The sequence below is a fragment of the Oncorhynchus mykiss genome, chromosome 5, assembly GCF_013265735.2.
Source record: "Oncorhynchus mykiss isolate Arlee chromosome 5, USDA_OmykA_1.1, whole genome shotgun sequence".
NCBI lineage: Eukaryota > Metazoa > Chordata > Actinopteri > Salmoniformes > Salmonidae > Oncorhynchus > Oncorhynchus mykiss.
The window spans coordinates 39,040,416-39,061,108 of record NC_048569.1 but is presented as its reverse complement, the minus strand read 5'-3'; the positions used below and the strand labels follow the sequence as shown (position 1 = coordinate 39,061,108).

The 20,693-nt window shown below is 43.8% G+C and overlaps 1 protein-coding gene across 2 annotated transcripts in view; it reads right to left on the bottom strand.

Moving 5' to 3' along the window:
* rfx3 (regulatory factor X, 3 (influences HLA class II expression)) overlaps positions 1 to 20,693 on the bottom strand; it is a 56,463-nt gene that overhangs the window by 3,401 nt on the left and 32,369 nt on the right. For both annotated transcript variants that reach the window (XM_021602769.2, XM_021602770.2), the window contains exons 5-16: positions 19,054 to 19,128; positions 18,577 to 18,758; positions 18,122 to 18,241; positions 16,221 to 16,345; positions 15,801 to 15,916; positions 8,768 to 8,883; positions 7,492 to 7,646; positions 7,276 to 7,373; positions 6,959 to 7,108; positions 6,496 to 6,704; positions 6,070 to 6,223; positions 5,915 to 5,957 (exon numbers count right to left, since the gene is read on the bottom strand). In XM_021602769.2, the coding sequence (XP_021458444.2) occupies positions 5,915 to 5,957; positions 6,070 to 6,223; positions 6,496 to 6,704; positions 6,959 to 7,108; positions 7,276 to 7,373; positions 7,492 to 7,646; positions 8,768 to 8,883; positions 15,801 to 15,916; positions 16,221 to 16,345; positions 18,122 to 18,241; positions 18,577 to 18,758; positions 19,054 to 19,128 (1,543 nt within the window). The remainder of the gene's footprint in view (positions 1 to 5,914; positions 5,958 to 6,069; positions 6,224 to 6,495; positions 6,705 to 6,958; positions 7,109 to 7,275; positions 7,374 to 7,491; positions 7,647 to 8,767; positions 8,884 to 15,800; positions 15,917 to 16,220; positions 16,346 to 18,121; positions 18,242 to 18,576; positions 18,759 to 19,053; positions 19,129 to 20,693) is intronic.

Below are 20,693 nucleotides of genomic sequence, written 5' to 3'. Positions count from 1 at the left end.
CCAATTTACAGTGCCTTCAGGAAAGTATTCAGACTTTTTCCACATTTTGTTACGTTACAGCCTTCTTCTAAAATCGATAGATTTTCCTCATCAATCTACACACAATACCCCATAATGACAAAGCAATACCCCATAATGCCACTGAAAAACATCCCCATGCAGCCACCACCATGCTTCATCGTAGGGATGGTGCCCTATTTCTTAAAGATGTGACGCTTGGTTTCATCAGACCAGAGAATCATGTTTCTCATGGTCTGAGAGTCTTTAGGTGCATTTTGGCAAACTCCAAGTGGGCTGTCATGTGCCTTTTACTGAGGAGTGGCTTCTGTCTGGCCACTCTACCATAAAGGCCTTATTGGTGGAGTGCTGCATAGATGGTTGTCCTTCTGGAAAGTTCTCCCATCTCCATAGAGGAACTCTAGAGCTCTGTCAGAGTGACCATCGGGTTCTTGGACACCTCCCTGACAAACGCCCTTCTCCCCCGATTGCTCAATTTGGCCGGGCAGCAATGATCAATGGAAACAGGATGCACCAGAGCTCAATTTCAAGTCTCATGGCAAAGGGTCTGAATACTTATGTACATAAGGTATTTATGTATTTTATTAATACATTTGCAACAAAAAAGTCAAGGGGTCTTTATACTTTCCAAAGGCACTGTATGTTCCTTCAATTCTGCCTTCTAGTGAGGTTATACAAACTGTTATCTCCTACCATTCTGCTAGATTGGAGACTGTCAGAAAATGTGGTTGTAACGTTAATAATTTGGTTGTTATTCTATTGGTTACCTCAAAGGCAGATGCCCCAGTGGCAGAGTAGCCCACACTCATTGAATATGGTGCTTTGAAATGTTAGAGCAATCACAAGTAAAATCTTTCTCGTGATTGCCTCATTACTGAGCGTTAAAATGATTGCATGTTTCTCACTGAAACATAGCTGTCATCAGACTTTAGTGCCATTCTTATTGAAGCCTCCCCCTCGGACTACAGATTTTCATACTCTATCAGCCTCTATTTTTACTAATGCTCTTAGCTCTATGGACATTTTGTTTGGCGACTTTGGGTATTTTGAGCATCATGCTGTACTGTTTAAATGTCAGCCACCAGTGATGGCCATAACCCTGTATAGGCCACCAAAGCACTGCCCCACTTTCTTTACTGGTTTATCTGAACTATTGCCTATTGTCCTTAAGATGATAGAATCATTGTGTTGGGCGATCTTAATATTCATGTTGACAAAGAGACTGACTCAAAGGCCATTGAATTTATGAATCTTTTGAGCTCTATGGACTTTATCCAACATGTTACCGGGCACACCCATAGCTGCAGCCATACCAGGTTATTGCCAAGGGGCTTTGTATTGACATATCCTCTATTGTTGATGTTGCTTTATCTGATCACCAGTGTATTTTCTACTACCTTGTTGCCCATAGCACAGGGTAACACTGAACGCATTATTAAGAAACGCTATCTTACCTCTGAAGTTGCTACAGATTTTATTGAGTGTATGAACAATAATCCACCACCCATTCTGCCTTCATCTTGTGATGATTTAGTTGATAACTTTAATAGCAAATTAAGGGCAACCATTGATGCCATAGCTCCAGTGAGGTTGGGGTTAGGGAGGGTTAGGGAGGGGTTGGCCGGTAGGGATATCCTTGTCTCATCGCGCACCAGCGACTCCTGTGGCGGGCGGGCGCAGTGCGTGCTAACCAAGGTTGCACGGTGTTTCCTTCGACACATTGGTGCGGCTGGCTTCCTGGTTGGATGCGCGCTGTGTTAAGAAGCAGTGCGGCTTGGTTGGGTTGTGTATCGGAGGACGCATGACTTTCAACCTTCGTCTCTCCCGAGCCCGTATGGGAGTTGTAGCGATGAGACAAGATAGTAGTTACTAAACAATTGGATACCACGAAATTGGGGAGAAAACGGGGTAAAAATATATATTTTTTAAAATCCCCCAAAAATTAACCAAAAAAAGCACCTTACATGCTGACCAATTGCGTAGCGTGCGCGAGCGTTGCAAAATAAATGTAAGCATACATGTGGATACACGTGGATTCAATTATTGCACCCACACTTCTCGCGTGTGCCAATGAGCGCCTGTGTTGCCAAACGCTAAAAAAGAAGTCAGTTCCATTTGTTATGCTGAACGCAGTGCAAGTCCTGCCTCTTCCATCTCCTCATTGGTTTATTCAAGCAGATATCCACGTGCCATCTCCTCATTGGTTATACCCACGTGGGTGATTGAAAGATGAACTGAGTTTGGTCGGTCGTCGTGGTAACTATGAAAGTGAGATGCCAATCACCATATAAAGTCCAAAGAAGAAAAAGCCTGGAAGGAGGAGAGATTACTAAAAACGATTCGGTTGACCGTTTTGTGTGGATTAATTGTCGGAGTAGAGGACCTTGCACATTTCAGGTAAAATAACAAGTCAACATTTATATCCCAGGACAAATTAGCTAGCTACAGCAAGCTAGCTAAATAGGACAAATTAGCTAGCTAGCTAAATTGTCATAAATGTTAAATGCTTTTTGACCTGTCCCCAAATTAATATAATTGGTTCAGGGTTTGTTTTGATATTTCAACCTGCATGTCGTGATCGCGTTTGGTGTGGGGGGACAAAATCTATTTGCGGATGGTTTGGCTACAGTGTTAGGGTGCATTTTAGCTCAGTTGGTGTCATTCTTTTGTTTTTTTATCTAATATACAGTGGGGCAAAAAAGTATTTAGTCAGTCACCAATTGTGCAAGTTCTCCCACTTAAAAAGATGAGGCCTGTAATTTTCATCATAGGTACACTTCAACTATGACAGACTAAATGAGAAGAAAAAAATCCAGAAAATCACATTGTAGGAGTCTTAATTTATTTATTTGCAAATTATGGTGGAAAATAAGTATTTGGCCACCTACAAACAAGCAAGATTTCTGGCTCTCACAGACCTGTAACTTCTTCTTTAAGAGGCTCCTCTGTCCTCCACTCATTACCTGTATAAAAGACACCTGTCCACAACCTCAAACAGTCACACTCCAAACTCCACTATGGCCAAGACCAAAGAGCTGTCAAAGGACACCAGAAACAAAATTGTAGACCTGCACCAGGCTGGAAAGATTGAATCTGCAATAGGTAACCAGCTTGGTTTGAAGAAATCAACTGTGGGAGCAATTATTAGGAAATGGAAGACATACAAGACCACTGATAATCTCCCTCGATCTGGGGCTCCACGCAAGATCTCACCCCGTGGGGTCAAAATGATCACAAGAACAGTGAGCAAAAATCCCAGAACCACACGGGGGGACCTAGTGAATGACCTGCAGAGAGCTGGGACCAAAGCAACAAAGCCTAACATCAGCAAGGACATTGAAGATGAAACGTGTCTGGGTCTTTTAGCATGACAATGATCCCAAACACACCGCCCGGGCAACGAAGGAGTGGCTTCGTAAGAAGCATTTCAAGGTCCTGGAGTGGCCTAGCCAGTCTCCAGATCTCAACCCCATAGAAAATCTTTCGAGGGAGTTGAAAGTCCATGTTGCCCAGCAACAGCCCCAAAACATCACTGCTCTAGAGGAGATCTGCATGGAGGAATGGGCCAAAATACCAGCAACAGTGTGTGAAAACCTTGTGAAGACTTACAGAAAACATTTGACCTCTGTCATTGCCAACAAAGGGTATATAACAAAGTATTGAGATAAACTTTTGTTATTGACCAAATACTTATTTTCCACCATCATTTTGTAATTGTGTCTGTCATAGTTGAAGTGTACCTATGATGAAAATTACAGGCCTCTCTCATCTTTTTAAGTGGGAGAACTTGCACAATTGGTGGCTGACTAAATACTTTTTTGTCCCACTGTATGTTGTGCAGTAAATATTTTGTTATTTTATTTCTTTAAAGCACATTGCGTTGCATTCCATGTCTGAAAGGTGCTGTATAAAGAAAGCTTGATTTGAATTAAGCCAAATCCATTTCTGACAGATGTATAAAATTGAGCACACAGGCATTCAAACTCCAGACACACATTGGCAGTAGAATGACCTTACTGAAGAGCTCAGTGACTTTCAATGTGGCACTGTCAGTTCGTCATATTTCTCCCCTGCTAGAGCTGCCCCGGTCAACTGTAAGTGCTGTTATTGTGAAGTAGAAACGCCTAAGAGCAACAGCGGCTCAGCCACGAAGTGGTAGGCCACACAAGCTACTAGAACGGGACCGCCGAGTGCTGAAGCGCGTACAAATTGTCTATCCCCGTTGCAACACTCACTACCGAGTTCCAAACTGCCTCTGGAAGCAACGCCAGCACAAGAACTGTTCGTCGGGAGCTTCATGAAATGGGATTCCATGGCCCAGCAGTCGCACACAAGCCTAAGATCACCATGCTCAATGCCAAGCATCCACTGGAGTGGCGAAAAGCTGGTCGCCATTGGATTCTGGAGCAGTGTAAACACGTTCTCAGGAGTGATGACGCTTCACCATCTGGCAGATGTCCGTCGGACTGCTTCACCATCTGACAGTCCGACGGACAAATCTGAGTTTGGCAGATGCCAGGAGAACAGTACCTGCCCCAATGCATAGTGCCAACTTTAAAGTTTGGTGGAGGAGGAATAATGGTCTGGGGCTGTTTTTCATGGTTTGGGCTAGGCCCCTTAATTCCAGTGAAGGGAAATGTTAATGCTACAACATACAATGACATTCTAGACGATTCTGTGCCTCCAACTTTGTGGCAACAGTTCGGGGAAGGACCTTTCCTGTTTTAACGTGACAATGCCCGGGCACAAAGCGAGGTCCATACAGAAATAGTTTGTCAAGATCGGTGTGGAAGAACTTGACTGGCCTGCACAGAGCCCTGATCTCAACCCCATCGAACACATTTTGGATGAATTGGTACGCCAACTGCGGGCCAGGCCTAATCGCACAACATCAGTTCCCGACCTCACTAATGCTCGTGGCTGAATGGAAGTCCCCTAGTCAATGTTCCAACATGTAGTGGAAAGCCTTCCCAGAAGAGTGGAGGCTGTTATAGCAGCAAAGGGGGGGACAAACTCCATATTAATGCCCATGATTGTGGAATGAGATGTTCGACGAGCAGGTGTCCACATACTTTTGTGAGACAAAATATCTTCAGAGTTGTGTTATCAACCCGGCTTTCAATATGTTGGTCTGCACATAGTTTGCATTTCCGGTTTTTATTGTCAATACTGATGCAATTTGCACGTGACAAATACTTTCACAATACGGATGAGCCGGACCGAACAGCAAACACTTCTAGCTGATTACGAGGAAACGTGCTTCGGTCGACTACATTCGGTTACATTCAGCTATTGTTTACATATTGTGCCTTACGTGCAACAGATGGAAAATACAAGCGACAGAACCAACAGGCGCCACAAAAAGTCGGGTAATCAGCCCTTTCGTGTGGACACCCTATCGCCACCCCCTACTGCCAAAAGGACCAACAGCATGTACAACCGTTAAAATAAGTGTAAATATCATCTTACTCAACATTCTGCCTTGTAGAGACTATCGCTTATTTTTTAACAGCGACTTCTTTCAGACTGATATTCATGGCGTAACCACGGTAACAGTCTGGTGTTTAGGCACGGCAACTGTTTAACAAAAGTTCCTCGCCTTTTCTTATGAACATCTTAGTATTAAACGTAACTTCACAAAAATGTGAAATGATCCAATAGCTTCTCGACTGCAGCCGACCATAACATGTATGAATGGGTAATAATTGAAACTGCTATCCTCTAAGTTGCAGCACGTTGAGACGAAGGTAGAAGGAGGTACGACGCGTAACAAAAGAAGAATGACGCACAGCAATGCTGAACGGACATGGCTTCAAAGGGCTTAATAACTCCATGTAATGTGGAAGCAGAAGCCTACAGAGACTTAGCCTGTAGACGCAGCTTGGGGTTGGCTTACCTTTGTCCATGTAAGCAGGCGACATGGCGTTGAGGTCATCGAACTGCAATACATTAAGCAGCACAAAGAAACCATACTGAGACTGAGCCAAGGAGTAATGGGAACATTACAATTATGTGCGTGTGTGGTGTGTGTTCATTTCATCGGGGCCTTACTTCTCCCATGACACCGATGGGCGTCTCGCCGGTTGCCTGGGCGACGCGGTGTTCCACCAGGTAGAACATGTACTCGTCGTAGAGCAGGCGGATCAGGTGGAACGAGCCGAAACTGGCCGCGCTGCGCAAAGTCAGGTCTCGAATCACCATGGAGCTGACAAAGAGATGGACAACGAGATCAACCACTGGAAAACTGATAATAAGCTGCCAAACCAAATCAATTGATATGATAAACAATAAATATCACAACACACTACTTAAATTGGTTGAGGGAGCAAAAACATATATATTTTGTAAGTGTGTACGTTGCATTTTCTGTGAGTTGCGTTCCAAAATAACATGGTTTTTTTCTCACCATAAAATTTGGATGAATTCTATGGTACTCATAGAACCCATTCAATTTCTATGGACAGTACAGTAGCTGACCTGTAGAAGGACCACTTGAGTAGGAACTGCCGCGCAGCCCTGGGGAAGCTGGGCCTGTCCTCGAAGGGCTGTAGGACCTGGGTGACCACGTTGTCCAGCCAGGCAGCCCACTGCTCCAGAGAGCTCTGCTGCTGCAGGGTGGCCTTGAAGTCCTGCTCTAACCTCTGAACCACACCCTCCTCACACTGACACACCCACGACGCCTGCTCCTAAAGAGAGAGAGAGCGAGGACGGGTCAGTGTGGGATAACACAAAAAAACATGCAAAAACACAGATGCACACGCGCCCCTTGATGAAATAAACAGTAACCTCAAGCGGGGAGAGGACATAGAGATAATGACAGATGGCTATACGGTGGACAGACGTGTCCCTCTAACTAAATACACAGACAAGGCAGACCAAACCACATCCAGCCAGATGGAGGGACAGGCAGACAGACAGCCATCCAGAGGGACAGACGGACCTGCACGTTGGCGAAGTCGACGCGGTTGAGGTCGCTGAGCATCTGATTGATCTGGGAGGTGTTCTGCAACACGGCGCGGGCTGCCTGGGCCAGATGGTTCAGACTAGTGTAACGACGCATCGTCTGAGAAAAGGCACTAACAGCGGCAACCTGAGGCCAATCAAACACACAGAGGATCAAACAGCAGCCAATTAAAATCAGACCAAGGCCAGTCAAAAAAAGATAAGAGAGGAAAGTCAGGATCAAACAAAATAGAGGCAATTTAAGTTTATTTGCCAATATGTGAGTGAGTGAGTGAGTGAGGAGAGTGTCTGTACCTTTGTCTGGATCATTCTCTGTGGAATGACGTTCATGGCATTGTTGAGCCAGCCTTCCAGGCTTTTGGCAAAGTTGCGGATGGCTTGAGTCAAGGCACCTAGAGAGGGAGAGATACAGCGGACAGCAGTCTATATAAAGATCACCATTTGAATTATGATACTCAACTAGGAATGAGCGAGAAAGTGTGTGTGTGACTGTGTGTGTCAGCCACTCACTGGGGATGGGTCTGAGGACATCAGGGATGAGGATCTCCACTAGGGCCTGGTACATCAGGTGGTCACAGGAACTCATCCACTTGAGCACAGCCTCGTTCCTACAGAGCACCACCAGCCTGGAGCAGGGCAAACGGCCCTCAATCTCACTCATACCACTGTGGAGACGGAGTTCAAAGTTACACATCCTGGATCAGATTCACCTCAATCTCACTCGGCCTACTGTGGGGGGGGTTGAGTCATTACTGAATTTAATTAATGTAGCAAATCAAATATTAAACCCTGTAAACGATTAATTTAAACCAGGTATTTATTTAAAACAGATGTTTATTTGCTGAAAAGTGTGCCGTTGCCCAGCTATTAAAAAGGGACAAGCGGATATTTGCGTTTGATTGATTGATTGAAGTTTTACATTAGTTACAGGGGTCGCGCACTGTCCCAATGAACTAACTCACCCATGTTAAAATATTGTATATATTTTTTTAAAATCGCACCAAAGTGCACTAGGCCTTTTTTGCTCCTGTATGAGCAGATTAAAATACTCGTCAGCAGAGCAGAGATAAATACTCGTCAGCAGAGCAGAGAGAAATACTCGTCAGCAGAGCAGAGAGAAATACTCGTCAGCAGAGCAGAGCAAAATACTCCTCAGCGTTGCCACTGATCAAAGGATATTTGAAGCATTCAAGAAGAATCAGAGTCGAGGCCAACTTAATCTCGGGTTAACACAGAACTAAAGTCAGCTGCCCGATTAAGTTCTGGGTCCATACACAGACAGGGATCAAGAAATGCTAGAACGAGGAGCTCCACCCTCTCTCTTTGCAAACTATGGGCCAAATATCCCCTCCCCTTCCAAAATATGAAAGATGCTAACATCTGCAAAATTCTGATTTGTCCAAATAACCAGAGACGAAAAACCCAAACATCAGAACTACTGCTTCTCGTTATCCTACACATCCCTTTCAGTCCAAACAGATTCTACGGTACTAGTCATCTGTCTACGAGATACAGGTGATAATGTGTATTGCTAATAGTATACCTGATAATATGGAGCATGCACAGGCTATAAACATGTTCCAAAATGTAAAAATAATTTCTGCTAATTATTTTACCAATATGATATTGGGCTGATTTCTCGAGCTAGAACTGATATTTTAGATGGTGTCAGTATTATTTTATTTTCACTAATTTTGGAGTAGAATATCCTTTTAAAACGTCACCAGAACTGACCTTCAGGAGAGAGGGAGAGAACGAGAGAGAGAGAGCGAGAGAGAGAGCTGACCTGTTTTCTGTGATGGTGGTGCCCTCCACTAAGTCAGAGGGGGAATAGCGCCAGAATGTCTGCCACAGCTTCTCTATTAGACTGAACTGGAGGTTCACCACCACATCCAGAATGGCCTGCAAGAGAGACATGGTCAGCATCACACAACTGAGCTGAATAACTATCCACAGTCAAGCTGATTAGTGTGGATGAGCTGGTGTGGATCAATGAAGATGAAGACTTGTAAATATCATGCATGCCAAAGAAAGCCCCCATTCATCTGCACATGGGGGCCGATTCAGACTTGGAAAATCTGTGCCTTTTCTTTTTTTTGATTCAAGAACTTCTCAGTAGTTGGTATTCAGACTTACCTTATGGGTGTGGCTCCCTTGCCCATACTGAATACATTCAATTCAACTGCTGAAAATCCCTCACTCTTGCTGGCCAATAGATTATCTCGTGGAGTGTTCGTCCAATAGGGTTTTCAGTACATTTATCTAAAGCCATCCCTTTAAGATTAAAAAAATACTCTGATCTTGTAGATTACTTAGGGTTGGAAATGTATTTATGATTTTTTTTTTTTTAAGGTCGAGGAGAGCCTTTACACACTAAATATATTGTTGAATAAAACAATACAGTGGTTTGATTCATCCTGTGAGTTGCCATATTCAATCCATGAATTATTGGAAGGTGAGAAAAGTGTACAACAGTGGGGGTCAGTGCCTTTTAAGATGAGGGAGGACGATATTTGTTTTTATGAGCATGGCCTTATTTTTATTACAGCATATTGGATCTGTTATTCATATTCCATTCACCTAGCTCAATGTAACATCGATAGGTCTAGGCTACTACATAATACTAAAATATTCCCTATACCCATCATAAGGTTGCTACAACCTAGCCTATGAATGAAAGTTTAGAACGCAGGTTCACACAGGTCGAGAGAAAGATTTCAGGTGACAGACAGTGACACATTCAATACAGCCTTGCACACTCTTGCCTGCATCTAGCTGATTTAGGGTGTAATAATTAGTTTAAAAGTTGCAAACAAGTTTCATTTGGACAAATTCACATATGTTTATTCCCATTTAATTCCGTAAGCTTCTGTTTAAGAACGTTTTTCACCCTGATCACACGAAAATAGTTCAATTTCATAGCCACATACAAACACCTCATTGTATTCCTTCTCGCATCTATGCGCTCTCCTCTTCTCACCGTTTCCCTTCACTTGTGGACTTCAATGACCAATACATCAGCTGTAGATGCAAAAAAAAAAAAAACTTTCCAAGCCAAATCTTCATATCATAACCGCTACTCACAGCCTACATCGTTGTCACCATATTAGCTAAAGTAACGTCATAGTCAGCATAGCTAATAGAATTAACATGATAGTAAACCGGCTACAATCATGCTGTACAGTGTACAGTTAGTAAGCAGTTACACCTGTGGGCCCCGGTGGCAATACATTTGTAAAACTAAAAGCTTACCTTGACATGGAACCCAAACCGGCTGCACGCGTGCGCTATCATGCATAAATGTATTTTGTCCCCCTACACCAAACGCGATCACGACACGCAGGTTAAAATACCAAAACAAACTCTGAACAAATGACATTAATTTGGGGACAGATCGAAAAGCATTAAACATGTATGGCAATTTAGCTAGTTAGCTTGCACTTGCTAGCTAATTTGTCCTATTTAGCTAGCTTGCTGTTGCTAGCTAATTTGTCCTAGGATATAAACATTGAGTTGTTATTTTACCTAAACTGCACAAGGTACTCCGACAAATTAATCCACACATAAAACGGCCAACCGAATAGTTTCTAGTCATCTCTCCTCCTTCCAGGCCTTTTCATCGTTGAACTTATATGGTGATAGGCATCTAAACTTTCATAGTATTACCACGACTACCGGCAAAACAGTTTGTCTTTCAATCACCCACGTGGGTATAACCAATTAGGAGATGGCACGTGGGTACCTGCTTCTATAAACCAATGATGAGATGGAAGAGGCAGGACATTCAGCACGATCTGCGTCAGAAATAGAAAGGAGTTCTATTTTAGCCCGTGGCATCGCAGACGCTCGTTGGCGTGTGTGAGCAGTGTGGGTGCAATAATTGAATAACATGGATTTCTACATTTATTTTGCGACGCACGCGACGTGTCCGTTCTGGTCAGCATGTGATTTGTAAAAGTTCCCGTGTTGGATAGTCATAGCCAGCTAGCTAACATAGCATCTCTCTGTTTGAGTAGGCTAAACTAGCTAGCTGCATTTGCTAGCTAAGTAATTGAAAGTAAAACAAATGTATAAAAAAGACTCTTGAATTTGTTAAAAACTGTTCAACTTTTGTCTTTCTCTTTGAGTCTACTACTCACCACATTTTATTACCAGTTAGCTGGTAGCTTATGCTATCAGTACTAGATTTTTTATGTATTTTTTTATTTTACCTTTATTTAACTAGGCAAGTCAGTTAATAAAAACAAATTATTATTTACAACGATGGCCTAGGAACAGTGGGTTAACTGCCTTGTTCAGGGGCAGAACGACATATTTTTACCTGGTCAGCTAGGGGATTCGATCCTTTCAGTTACTGGCCCAACGCTCTAACCACTAGGCTACCTGCCGCCCCTCATTCTCTGATCCTTTGATTGGGTGGACAACATGTCAGTTCATGCTGCAAGAACTCTGATAGGTTGGAGGATGTCCTCCGGAAGTTATAATTACTGGGAAAGTCTATGGAATGGGGTGAGAACCATGAGCCTCCTAGGTTTTGTATTGAAGTCAATGTACCCAGAGGAGGACGGATACTAGCTGTCCTCCGGCTACACCATGGTGTTACCTTACAGAGTGCTGTTGAGGCTACTGTAGACCTTCATTGCAAAACAGGATATATATATTTTTTTAAATATTTCACTAATTACATTTTTATGCAATTCACTGAGGATGGTCCTCCCCTTCCTCCTTTGAGGAGCATCTACAGGTGTACAATAGGGTTGAACAACTGTCCTACAAAATCAACCCTAATCCTCACTAATCATGGAACAGTGATGACAACGGTCCAGTTGTTGTGAACCGTGCACCAGGCTCTAGGTTTAAAACTACTATGGGTGGTCTGTGTCTCAAATTATTGCAAAACTTGTAATACAGTGCATTCGGAAAGTATTCAGACCCCTGACTTATGTCTTAAATTGTTTTTTTCCCCTTATCAATCTACACACAATACCCCATAATGACAAAGCAAAAACAGGTTTTTAGAATTTTTCGCTAATGTATTAAAAATAAAAAACAAATGTCACATTTACATAAGTATTCAGATCCTTTACTCAGTACATTGTTGAAGCACCTTTGGCAGCGATTACAGCCTCGAGTCTTATTGGGATGTCTTCTTACACACCTGTATTTGGAGAGTTACTCCCATTCTTCTCTGCAGATCCTCTCAAGCTATGTCAGGTTGGATGGGGAGTGTCACTGCACAGCTATTTTCAGGTCTTTCCAGAGATGTTCGATCGGGTTCTATTCTGGGCTCTGGCTGGGCCACTCAAGGACATTCAGAGACTTGCCCCGAAGCCACTCCTGCATTGTCTTGGCTGTGCGATTAGGGTCTTTGTCCTGTTGGAAGGTGAACCTTTGCCCCAGTCTGAGGTCCTGAGTGCTCTGGAGCAGGTTTTCATCAAGGATCGCTGCACTTTACTCTGTCCATCTTTCCCACGATCCTGAGAAACACTTGAGCTCTGTCAGAGTGACCATTGGGTTCTTGGTCACCTCCCTGACCAAGGCCCTTCTCCTCCGATTGCGCAGTTTGGCCAGGCGTCCGGCTCTAGGAAGAGTCTTGGTGGCTCCAAACTTCTTCCATTTAAGAATGATGGAGGCCACTGTGTTCTTGGGGACCTTCAATGCTGCAGACATTTTTGTTACCATTCCCCAGATCTGTGCCTCGATACAATCCTGTCTCGGATCTCTATGGGCAATTCCTTCGACCTCATGGCTTGGTTTTTGTTCTGACATGCACGGACAACTGTGGGGCCTTATGTAGACAGGTGTGTGCCTTTCCAAATCATGTCCAATCAATTGAATTGACCACAGGTGGACTCCAATCAAGTTGTAGAAACATCAAGGATGATCAATGGAAACAGGATGCACCTGAGTTCAATTTCGAGTCTCATAGCAGAGGGTCGGAATACTTATGTAAATAAGGCATTTCTGTTTTTTATTTGAAAATTTCTAAAAACCTGTTTTCGCTTTCTCATTATAGGGTATTGTGTGTAGATTGATGGATTTGTTTTATTTAATCAATTTTATAATAAGGCTGTAACGTAACAACATTTGGAAAATGCACTCTATGTTAATCTAATTTGATCCATTATTGCTAGCGACTGAGGAACAACTACATGGATGTGATAGAAGAAAGAAAGTTAAACTAATCATGTAAAGGAATAATGCAAAAATGTAGGCTACAAATTTAAGGGAACTAACACTAAAGTGACAGTTATAAATGTATGTGAGTATTACTGGCGGTGGCTACTGATAGTGGCTAATATATAATATGATAGGCTACAAATAGGAAACAGAGAAAGTTGGGGTATATGATTAAAACATTGAGAGTGCACAAAGGTTAAATTTGTTGCGACATTGCGCACATTGTTGCCCAGTGACCAGTAGGCTACCCATCTGGGTTACGTCTCCAAGTTGAATCCCTGCAGGCTAAAAAAGCCATAAAATCAAAATTCTGCATAACGTCACAGCATTTATACTTCACTCTGTGTAAGGGGCAGACATACCTGTCATGTTGATATGGTTTTCAGTTCACTGCCATATGACTAGTTTCACATTAAATCTCTCCGCATTTGTCAATCATCTCTCTGTTATTTGCATGAAGAAAAGATGGAGGAAAAGAAGACTCAGATCAGGCTGCCTTTTGAGATTCCGTAAGCGCGCGAGTAAACTCCCACTGCCATCAATACTACTTGCTAACATGCAATCATTGGAAAATAAAATAGATGACCTAGGATTATGATTATCCTACCAACGGGACATTAAGAACTGTAATATCTTATGTGTCACCGAGGCGTGGCTAAACGATGACATAGATAATATAGAGCTGGAGAGATTTTCAATGCACCAGCGGAACAGAGAAGCTACGTCTGGTAAGACGAGGGGTGGGGGTGTGGGTCTTTATGTCAATAACCGCTGGTGCGCAATGTCTAATATCAAAGAAGTTTCGAGGTATTGCTCGCCTGAGGTCGGGTACCTTATGATAAGCTGTAGACCACACCATCTACCAAGAGAGTTCTTATCTATATTATTCATAGCCGTCTATTTACCACCACAAACCAATGCTGGCACTAAGACCACACTCAACGAGCTGTATAAGGACATAAGCAAATAAGAAAATGCTCACCCAGAAGCGCTGCTCCTAGTGGCCAGGGACTTTAATGCAAGCAAACTTAAATCAGTTTTACCACATTTTTACCAGCATGTCACATGTGCAACCAGAGAGAGAGAAAAAATACCACCTTTACTCCACACACAGAGACGCATGCAAAGCTCTCCCCCGCCCTCCATTTGGCAAATCTGACCATAATTATATCCTCATGATTCCTGCTTACAAGCAAAAACTAAAGCAGGAAGTACCAGTGACTCGCTCAATACGGAAGTGGTCAGATGACATGGATGCTACGCTACAGGACTGTTTTGCTAGCACAGACTGGAATATGTTCCGGGACTCATCCAATGGCATTGAGGAGTATACCACCATAGTCCCTGTGCCCAAGGAAGCGAAGGTAACCTGCCTAAATGATTACCTCCCCGTAGCACTCACGTCGGTAGCCATGCAGTGCTTTGGCTTGTCATGGCTTGTCAAGGCTCACATCAACACCCTCCTCCCGGATACCATAGACACACTCTAATTCGCATACCGCCCCAACAGAGAATGCTGTTCATTGACTACAGCTCAGGGTTCAACACCATAATGCCCACGAAGCTCATCACTAAGCTAAGGACCCTGGGACTAAACACCTCCCTCTGCAACTGGATCCTGGATTTCCTGACGGGCTGCCCCCGGGTGGTAAGGGTAGGCAACAACATGTCTGCCACGTTGATCCTCAACACCGGGGCCCCTCAGGGTTGTGCACTTAGTCCCCTCCTGTAATCCCTGTTCATCCACGACTGCGTGGCCAAACACGACATGCCAGGACAACAACCTCTCCCTCAATGTGAGCAAGACAAAGGAGCTGATGGTGGACTACAGGAAAAGGCGGGCCGAACAGGCGCTACAGAGGGTAGTGCGTAAGGCCCAGTACATCACTGACGCCAAGCTTCCTGCAATCCAGGACCAGAGGAAAGGTGTCAGAGGAAAGCCCATAAAATTGTCAGAGAATCCAGTCCCCCAAGTCATAGACTGTTTTCTCTGGAGTGCCAAGTCTAGGAACAAAAGGCTCCTTACCAGCTTCTACCCCCAAGCCATAAGACTGCTGAACTATTAATCAAATGGCCACCGGACTATTGCATTGCCCCCCCCCCCCCCCCCCCCCCCCCATGTGTTTTGTACACTGCTGCTACTCGCTGTTTATTATCTATGCATGGTCACTTCACCCTTACCAACATGAACAAATGACCTCTAACCTGTACCCACGCACACTGACTCGGTATCCCCTGTATGTAGCCTCGTTATTACTATGTTACTTTTTATTATTTTGTAGTTTATTTATTTGGTAAATATTTTCTTAACTCTTCATGAACTGCACTGTTGGTTAAGGGCTTGTAAGTACGCATTTCACTGTAAGGTCTACACTTGTTGTATTCGGCGCATGTGACAAAGTTTGATTTGATTTGTAGATACACCTCCATTTCTGCAATCTCCACCCCAAACGAATACCTGTTGGGCACATTCGATTCCCCTTGCTTAAGATCAAGGTCAGAATGTGTGCAGAGAGGAAAGTGCATGAAAATAGAACAAAGTTCCATTTACATGCGTGTACCTGGTCTGAATTTACCCCGTAGAGAATAATACAAACTTTCCTGTAGAACTTTGTTAGAGGTGATGGATAATCTCTGACCTCACAGTGCTCTCTGTATAATGACTGGAGAGCTTTGATGTCGTCTGGGCCGATGTTCTCCACGTTGGTCTCTCCCAGGTCCAGCTCCACAAAGTCTGGCAGCGCCCGGGATGCGTCTGTCAGGGAGAGACGCATAGAAATCAGACAAGGTCAACAACAACTCACGTTATGAATCCAGTTTAAAGCAGAGGAACACAGGGGTAGATATTTAACAAGGAAATACTGAAGGCTGAGAAAATCCTATCGGTGGTTCATTGCAGAATATAAGCCGACAGGGGAACCCTTACAGCACTCAGCGGAGGAGCACTTTCATGAAGTGGTATCAAAACGTATTAATAACAAGGGAACATCAAACAGTAGCAATCTATTGATGCTGAAAGTCACTTAGAACACACAGAAATATACACACCGCTCACTCACCCAGGTACTGCTGGTGGTGCTGGCTCTGTGCAATGACGGTCTGCTCCGCTGCACTGGGGGTGTGCTGGCCACCGCCTGAGAAGTTCTCCCCAGACACACCATCAACCTTCTGCACCGGCTTAAACCTACAACGACAATGCCTCAGTCAGTACTGTTTGTATATGTACACTGAGTATACCAAGCATTAGGAACACCTTCCTAATATTGAGTTGAGCACCCTTTTCCCCTCAGAACAGCCTCAATTCGTCGGGGCATGGACTCCACAAGGTGTCAAAAGTGTTCAACAGGGATGCTGGCCCGTGTTGACTCCAATTTGTTTATTGTTTTATTTCACCTTTATTTAACCAGGAAGGTCAGTTGAGAACAAGTTCTCATTTACAACTGCGACACATTGTTACGTTACAGCCTTATTCTAAAATGCATAAAAAAATGTTTAAAAATACCCCATACACACAATACCCCATAACAAAAAAGCGAAAAACGTTTTTTTTTAATAAACTGAAATACCTTATTTACATAACTATTCAGACCCTTTGCTATGAGACTCGAAATTGAGCTCAGGTGCATCCTGTTTCCATTGATTATCCTTGAGATGGTTCTACAACTTGATTGGAGTCCACATGTGGTAAATTCAATTGATTGGACATGATTTGGAAAGGCACACACCTGCCTATATAATGTCCCATAGTTGACAGTGCATGTTAGAGCAAAAACCAAGCCATGAGGTTGAAGGAATTGTCCATAGAGCACCGAGACAGGATTGTGTCGAGGCACAGATCTGGGGAAGGGTACCAAAAAATGTCTGTAGCATTGAAGGTTCCCAAGAACACAGTGGCCTCAATCATTCTTAAATGGAAGAAGTTTGGAACCACCAAGACTCTTCCTAGAGCTGGACGCCCGACCAAACTGAGCAATCGGGGGAGAAGGGCCTTAGTTAGGCAGGTGACCAAGAACCCGATGGTCACTCTGACAGAGCTCCAGAGTCCCTCTGTGGAGATGGGAGAACCATCCAGAAGGACAACCATCTTTTCAGCACTCCACCAATCAGGCCTTTGTGGTAGAGTTGCCAGACAGAAGCCACTCCTCAGTAAAAAGGCACATGACAGCCCGCTTGGAGTTTGCCAAAAGGAACCTACAGGACTATAACCATGAGAAACATGATTCTCTGGTCTGATGAAACCAAGATTTAACTCTTTGGCCTGAATGCCAATTAGCTTTGGTCTTGCCTGGAGGAAACCTGGCACCATCCCTATGGTGAAGCATGGTGGTGGCAGCATCATTCTGTGATGCTTTTCAGCGGCAGGAACTGGGAGACGAGTCAGGGTCGAGGGAAAGATGAACAGAACACAGAGAGAGAGAGAGATCCTTGATGAAAACCTGCTCCAGAGTGCTCAGGACAACGATCCTAAGCACACAGCTAAGACAATGCTGGAGTGGCTTCGGGACAAGTTTCTGAATGTCCTTGAGTGGCCCAGCCAGAGCCCAGACTTGAACCCGATTGAACATTACTGGAGACTTGCATTGAAGCTCCCCATCCAACCTGACAGAGCTTAAGAGGATCTACAGAGAAGAATGGGAGAAACTCCCCAAATACAGGTGTGCCAAGCTTGTAGTGTCATACCCAAGAACACTCAAGGCTGTAATCGCTGCCAAAGGTGCTTCAACAAGGTAATGAGTAAAGGGTCTGAATACTTACTGAAATGTGTTATTTCAGTTTTAGTCTTTTTATATACATTTGCAAACATTTCTAAAAACCTGTTTTTGCTTTGTCATTATTGGGTAATGTGTGTAGATTGTTGAGGGAAAAAAAGAATTTGATCAATTTTAGAGTAAAGCTGTAACGTAACAAACTGTGGAAAAGGTAAAGGGGTCTGAATACTTTCCGAATGCATGTATTGTACCTCTGTTTCTGTTGGACAGGCTGCTGTCTGAGGGCCATGTACTGCATGTCCTCCTGCAGTCTGTTGAGAGGAGAGTCCGGCTTCAGCCGGATCCCATAGTAGTGGTACTTTGAGTTCCCTCTGCAACACACACACACACACACACACACACACACACACACACACACACACACACACACACACACACACACACACACACACACACACACACACACACACACACACACACACACACACAGGAATGAACAGACAGCTAAAAGTTCTCAGTGTTTCCCCTATATTAATTTAGCAGTCAAAAAATATTTAAATGTGTTTATTACATTTTTTAAACATGCTGTAATACCAAACAGGAAATCATAATGACTTGAGATGCAGTGACGGGATAGAGAAGGAGAGGAGGGGGTGCAAGGTGCAGAGGGAGTTATCAGAACGTGTCTGTCCTCTCAGTAGCTCACCTTGTGCCGAGGCGTCGCGTGCGTAGCCCCATGAAGATGGAGCGGATGAGCTTGCCGAATGAAGCGGCGTTGACCGGGTCCAATTTCTGCTCCTGGCAGTGGCGCAAGTAGTGGTTGTAGAGGGTGGAGCGAGGCAGACTCACCCCCTCCGCAGTCTCATAGTTATCCAGTAGCCATTGCAGCTGTGGGGGAGAAAATATATTCTGTCAATTACACACGTATGTCATTACACCTCTCTGTAATCCACAGCAGATGCATGTTTCACCCCCCACTTGTCTGTAAATACTAACACCCCCTTCCCTAGCTTTAAAAGCACATTTAACTAAAGCAGCGAAAAATTAAAATTGGAGCATAGGAAGAACCCCCACCACCATAGAGAGAAAGAGAGGGAGATGCAAAGGGAGAGTTCTGGAGGTACTAGAGAGTGAGAACAGCTATAGAGGGCAGGCAGGCGAGGCGTTTAGAGTGGCGACTTACATGGCTGTTGAGCAGCGAGCTTCTCTGACTGGATAAACCTTCAGTCTTTTGGAGCGTCTCAATCGCCATTTCAATCTGATAGACCAAGGAGCAAAAAATAGAAGGAAAAACAAAAACAACAAAGGAAAAAGTTGCACTAGAATACTGACACAGTACTGACACACATAGAAAATCAGAAAAATCCAGAACAGCTCCGAAAGCAAGCGTCACCCACCTAGTGCCAAAAGCCCAGCATAGCAAAGTCAGCTTAAACTTAAATTCACCTAACTGTCTTTTGAATTACATTTCCCATTGTCTTAATGAAGCAGAGTGCTAACAGAAAGTCAAGAGGCACATAGCCTAGTGGTTAGAGCGTTGGGCCACTAACCGAAAGGTTGCTGGATCAAATCCCGGAACTGACAAGGTAACAACCTGTTGTTCTGCCCCTGAACAACGTAATTAACCCACTGTTCCCCGGTAGGCCGTCATTGTAAATAAGAATTTGTTCTTAACCGACTTGCCTAGTTAAATAAAGGTTACATAAATAAACAAGCGCCACAGTAATCAGAAGCTGTGAAACTACCATTTTCAGCCACCAGAGGAGAGCACAGACCCACTGAGGGAGACCTCACTGCGCATGTTGGAGCAGACCAATTTTTTAAAGTCCTTTCAAAGTGTGTTGTATTATAGTTCTAAAAAAATTGTCAGACTTGCGACTGCATGTCGACTGCACGAACTTTACAAAAATGATGTGATCAAAGGTCATGCAGTTTTTGATGAAGTCGCTGCAGTTGCTTCTCACTTGCATTGTGGGAGGCACTATGTGTCAACCAATCATTAGGTTGTTTTTGTTGGACCCGTCTCAAAATACACATCTGCCAAGTAAAATAGTCAATTTACATGACAGTACGATACATTGTGGCTGATTCCATCAGATAACCTGGCACACGGTAGCCCTTTGCCCTATGCTAACCTCACCAGATGACAGTGATGATTTCCTGGAACAGGTTCTACATCAGCCAATTACAAATGTTGACATAGATTGAGGTGAACAAACGCTTTTCCATAACAGCGTCCTTAACAGAGTCAAGCACTTTCGTTATCACCCTACAGATGGCAGTATTGCAGTAATAGTGTTAAGTTATTTTAAAGAACCCACATTTGCAAGCATCCACACTAGAGGAACGTTTGATGTTTATCGTTCTACAGTACACCTGTCAATCAACTGATCAACACACCCTACTGCACGCTGTAGGCCTACTAATAAGGTGGTAACAAGGTCATTCCGTGCATTCAGGGTGTCTTCATTGTCATAGTGACAACTGCTAATAATCCCATTGAAAAATAACTTTAAAAAACGGTATTTAAATGTATTAACTCAACAGCACTTCTTTTACATCGCCAGCAGATATTTTACAGCATGTCTCTGCTTGCCTCGTTGCTCAAGTGTTTCTCCTTGATTGTGTAAGGCGTGGATAGAAAGACGAGTTGATCAACTTCTCTCTTCGACGATTCATATTTCGTCTTCGTCTTAGCACAGAACATGACAACCCAGGAACAAACCTTCCCCCATGCAGGTCAACTATTCCATAGGGAAGCCTCGGCTTCCAGGCCTGTGAGGTGAAAGCCTAGTAGAGGATACCCATAGCGATTACGCCCTC